The sequence below is a fragment of the Mus caroli genome, chromosome 18 (genome assembly GCF_900094665.2).
Source record: "Mus caroli chromosome 18, CAROLI_EIJ_v1.1, whole genome shotgun sequence".
In the NCBI taxonomy this organism is placed as follows: Eukaryota; Metazoa; Chordata; class Mammalia; order Rodentia; family Muridae; genus Mus; species Mus caroli.
Window position 1 is genome coordinate 53989077 of NC_034587.1, and position 5509 is coordinate 53994585.

At 40.7% G+C, this 5509-nt stretch overlaps 1 protein-coding gene across 1 annotated transcript in view; it reads left to right on the plus strand.

Annotated features, from left to right (window-relative positions):
* Positions 1-5509, plus strand: part of Megf10 (multiple EGF like domains 10) — a 158007-nt gene that overhangs the window by 75525 nt on the left and 76973 nt on the right. Inside the window, exon 5 of the mRNA XM_021150436.1 lies at positions 3176-3268. Within this exon, the coding sequence (XP_021006095.1) occupies positions 3176-3268 (93 nt within the window). The remainder of the gene's footprint in view (positions 1-3175; positions 3269-5509) is intronic.

Genomic DNA, 5509 nt, shown 5'->3' on the forward strand with positions numbered 1-5509 from the left:
TGTGTGTGTGTGTGTGTGTGTGTGTGTGTGTGTGTGTGTGTGTGTGTATGTGTGCACTTTGTGTTTTTGAGACCTGAAGCTCACTGATTCAGCCAACCAGGCCCAGGGATTTGCCTTTCTTTATCTCCCCATTGCCAGAATTACAACTGGGTGCTACTACACCTCTCCTTCCTCCTCTTCTTCTTCCTGCTCCTCTTCCTTCCCCACTTCCTCCTCCTCCCCTGCTCCCCTTCCTCCTCTTCTTCCTCCTATTCCCTTCCTCTTCCTCCTCCTCCTCTTCCCCTGTCTTCATCTTCTAACTTGCATTCTTTAAACTGATCCCAGGTCTTCATGCTTACACACACATTACTGACTGAGCCATTCCACCAGCTCCATGTTATCTTGGTTTTTAAACTCCTCTTTTAAAGTAAGAAAAAAGGACATGGGACAAGTAATAACAATAATGAAAGTCTCCCTATTCTTGTGGGTGAGACCTTATGATGATTCTGCCTATGCTTGGAACCCAAGTTGTTAAACACTTGCTAAGCTGAACGCCCTTCCCTTTCTTCTTGGCTGGCCCCCTTTGGAAGGAGATACATGGCTAATTCACATCTTTGGCCTACTTGGTTTCCCATGTAGGGTTAGTCCTGTTTGCTCAGCCCCTGAGTGGGTGGCATGTCGGTGAAAACTGGGGACAGGTTAAGATCTAAGTCAGTTGAGCAGAGTGAGTTGCTGTCACTGTGTCAAAAGCTGTCATACTTCGTGTCTCTGTAGGTTTCGTCATCCTAGGTCACCAAACATTTCGTAGCAGTCCCTGCTTCCCTTTGCCCCTGACCATCTGTGGATACCTGTGCTGGGATATCGCTGGATCTGGAGAGCCAGAGGTGGTGGGAAAGAACACAGAGCAGAAATGGACTTTGGATGACAGAGTCAGACGCTGTGTGAGGCTTATACATGGAACAGAGCCCTCCACTCTTCCCATCACCTGGACCCTTCTTTTAGGAGGCAATACTCAACAATGACTCCATTAGTATGAGTTTTAATTAGGTTCCTCCCACACATTCATACTCCTAATTAGTTTTCAGAGGAATTTGTTGTTTTGCTGTGTTTTGTTTTGTCAAAAACCGACCCACGTTTTGTTTCAGACTTTGCTGAAATGTTAGCTCAAGAAATTTCTTAAAATAATCCAGATTTTTAAATTTCCATCACATCTTTCTCCCTTTATAGCAAAGGAGTTCTGTTTCACTTTAAAGGTAAATAACATCTAATTTCCAAAATGTCTCAAGACAAAAGAACATAATTGCAAATAGCTTTAGTATCTTGAGTGAGGATAAATTTAAGTAGTCAGGTGATTCAAGCCTAAATGCCATCAGCCCATGAGGCAAGTAAGACCAAGCCTTCTCATGGAGGCATAATAATGATGGATTCCAGCACTCAGAATGTGGGAGTCCTTTGCCATAATGTGTGCAGTATAGAGCTTGCTCTGTGCTGTCACCCCCACCTTCCAGTGCATTTTAACTGAATCTTGTGTGTTTGCAGACAGCAAGTTGTTGGCTTCAAGAGTGTCCATATCTAAATTTAAACAGGTAACAGGAGAGAGTTGTACAGCCTTATGAAGGAATGCCACCTGCAAGATCACATATGTGTGTAGAGACTGAAGGATGCTGACCCTTGGGTTAGCATGCTCTGACTTAGCTTGACAGAATAGAGGACACATTGGGGAACTGGTATCTTCATAAGCTATGGGCAGTTTCTGCTTTTAATTACAACTAACGGTGTAAATATTCTAAATCAAATATTCCAAGATTACCAAACGCTTTTGTGGAATTCCTGTGTCAGGAAACTGTACTATAGCTCAGAATCCCATGCTCAACAGGCCTGATATCCCAATGACTAAGGCACTTATGTGTTAAAACTTATTCTGGCAGCAATAAGTCCTTCTGTGGTCTTCTCTCTGCAGGCGTTTATCTTCCTTTGAACTTTCCAAGGTCTCTCTCTGCCCTGCTGTCCCAGATACTGCACCAAACAAAAGGTCTAACTCTCTTTGGGTTTTTTTGTTTGTTTTTTGTTTGTTTTGTTTTGACCTCTGGCTTTTGATTCATCCCAAATAACTCTTCCCATGACCCTTCATGTCTGAGGTCAAGACTTTCCAAGTGGCCATCAAGTGAATCTCATATATTCATAGTAGTTATCTATTACAGATTCATAATTATTCATATATTTAGATATATACTACATGCACATTATACCAATAATTATAAATAAAGTACATAAAAGAATAGTTAATGACACGGTTCTCATTGTATTGTGTGGAAAAGCAGTTTTAAAATTACCATGGTTCTAATTTTTATGAAGAAAAATACATAGTACAAAAAAATAAATAAATACTAAGACTAACCACAAAAAATGCTCCAAGTGTGCACAACTGGAGATGAGACTTACTTATGTACTGATAGTTTTTGAGGTTAGTCAGTAAATGTATTTCACTTTTATAGCAAGCACAGATTAATCAAATGTATCTATACTCAGGGTACCATATGTCGTCCTTAAGTAAAATGTTATAAGTGTAAGTTCTTTCAATTAGCTCTCACAATTACTTATATATCTAGGTATTTTAGAGACTATGTAACGTGTGTGTGTGTGTGTGTGTGTGTGAGTGAGAGAGAGAGAGAGAGAGAGAGAGATGCACAATGTGTTTTCTGCTCTGCTGTGTCATGTCATTGTGTGAATACAGTCACAAAGGAAGGTGACCATTGTTTCCGGTGAGCATATCATATACAGGAAATGGCTTCTTGACCCATGCTGCCACTGTTGGAATCCCCATATCTTGCTTCACGGTTTGTTTCTCCACATACCCTCTTGCCAGCATGAGGAGGATATATTTGGGACCCACTGAAACAGTTTTTAAAGTACGGATTAGACAATTTTCCTTGACACTGCTTCCCTAATCTAGTGTGAAGTAAAATTAAACAGTTGAAATGGAGGAATTTCCTTGGAAATATCACAATAAAAGGGGGGAATTGTTTGCTTATACGGTAGACTCTAAAGGAACTGAGGGAGGGACTGAAGAAAATCGGGAAGCACGCGTGTTGTTTTTAAGTGATATGTGAGCCTAGGATGTGTAACAGCTGTGTTGTTGTTGTTTTTCTTGTGCCAACATCCTTGGTTTGATTGATTTCTTTTTCCTCTTTGACAGCTCACTGTGCTGATAAATGTGTCCATGGTCGCTGCATTGCTCCAAACACCTGTCAGTGTGAGCCTGGCTGGGGTGGGACCAACTGTAGCAGTGGTAAGTTCCCACCTGCCATTGTCTGTCTCCTGGTGTTGTTGCATGGGCCCATTTTCTGTGAGTGACTCTGAGCCAACAAACATTTCTGACTTCATCCTAAGCAGAGGGTGGTGTGGGTTGCAGATCTAACTCATTCATACGGTTTCTCCTGAATCTGTGCATGGATCACAGAGAGCATCGCTGTTAAGTGAGTAGAAAGAAACGTTCCTAGGAAGGAGGAGTGGGAAACCTGTTGCTCACATCCTCTGTCAGGGTCTAAGTAGGCACTGTGGGTTAGTTTCCTCCCTGAAGGAAGGCCATTGTGGGAACATAGATAGCTATGGTGGTCTAACTTCTGTTTGTAACTTGATTTAGGGAATCTACTTTCTTGGTGATTAAAATGAGCCCCACCATGTTGAATTTAATTCAGAAATAAAACGATGTGATGCTAACATGCCCATTAGCCTCTGAATTTTGAGATGAATCCATGCTCAGATGGCTTTGGGAAGATAAATCTGCAATTGAAAAAAATCATGAATATTTTGATGCTTTTTCAATGAAACCACAGCATATCATACCACTGTCTTCGTTATGTCAGAGTTACAATTAAAATAATGATATCTAGATTCTAAGAAGCCTGCCTTCAAGGACTCCATATTCAGGATCATAAAGTTGGGTGATGGAATGTCATAGAATACAGTTACTTTCGTAAATTGTGCTGCAAAAATTTCAGTGTTCCGATAACTTGCTGCAGCGTGCATAGTTGCGCCTTTTTCTTTGAGAGGAAATGGAAATCTGATACTATATTGCAATGAATAAATCATTAGACCCATACAAGAGAAATAATTGTTTTCCAAAATTGAGCCTGTTGCTCTGACAGCCAAAGGGTCTTCATTGCCACCAACTACATTTTTGAGACTAGTCTGAAAGAATTCTAACTTTCCCAGATAAGCAGGCTTCTGAGACTTTCACTCACTTTCTTTGGAATTGGGAAGGTTCTTTTTTATTTTATTAAGAAGGCTTTTAGACTTGGCTGACCCCGAAGCCACATCTCTAGGGGAAGCCTTTGTGTTGCCTGTGTATAACAGTCAGTGTGAAGAGCCTCTTTGTTGTAACTTTGATAGGGACTGTGGTGTGTGTGTGTGTGTACATGAGTGTATGTGTGTGAGAAAGAGAGTGTGTGAAGGGCATATGTGAATATTTGTAAGTCTGCTCCTGTTAGGCACCGCTATCCCATAGGTAACTGTGTTTCAGAGTTTTGTTTCACTTCTGTTAGAAAGCAGGGAGTGGGCTGAGCATTCTGTGCGCAGGCTATTGAGGCAGAATGTTCGGGATGTGGGATTTGGCTTTTGTCCATTTTCCTGGCTGACTGACCTCAAATATGACACTGCTTTCATTAACTTTTCCAACTTTAAAACCACTTGCACCTAGACATTTTGAGGAAAAATATTATTGTAAAGTGGGAAACAGGAAAATGGATGGTATTATTTATTCAAAAATACGGATTTTTGTTCATTTCAGGACAAAAGGCTGTGGAATGATTTCAGTGGTATTCATGCTTTGTCTCCTAGAAATTGCAGACTACCTCAAGTTAAGGGCTCAGACTAAAAGGCATTTGTTCATAAACCAAAAACCTACAAGGATATGAGACTCTTTAGAGCTGATTTGGGCCCTTGAGAAAGTAAACCATTGCTGTCTATGTTAGAGTTTTCTGACTTCAGTGAATACTTCAAAATCCTGAGAATATACACTCTAACAACAATACAAGATGATAATTAAGCAACTTTCAGTTTGTTTTCTATGATTCATGTTTGGGTTTTTGTAACAATTAAAAATATAAATAAAGACAAACAGATACCTGAAGTCTTTAAACAGATACCTGCAAGAATAACATTCCTGATACTTTTAAAATCCACATCATAAGGAGGCTCAGAGCCTGGCAGAGGGCAGGAGTCTGGTTCTCATCTCACAACTGCCTGAGAGAGGACAGCTCCAGGGGATCTGACACCCTCGTGTGGCCTCTGTGTACACCTGCACTCAAGTGCACAAACCCTGACATTTGTGCATGCCTGTACTCATATTTAAAAGTTAACCTTTAAAATAAGTTCATTAAAATGCAGGATAAAATGCTGTTAAACCTGAACTGCATACAAGGCCACATCTCCAACCTGAGTTTCATCTCAGGATATTTGTCTAGTCCTGAAAACAGATAGATCTGGAAGCAGAATGTGTGTGTGTGTGTGTGTGTGTGTGTGTGTGTGT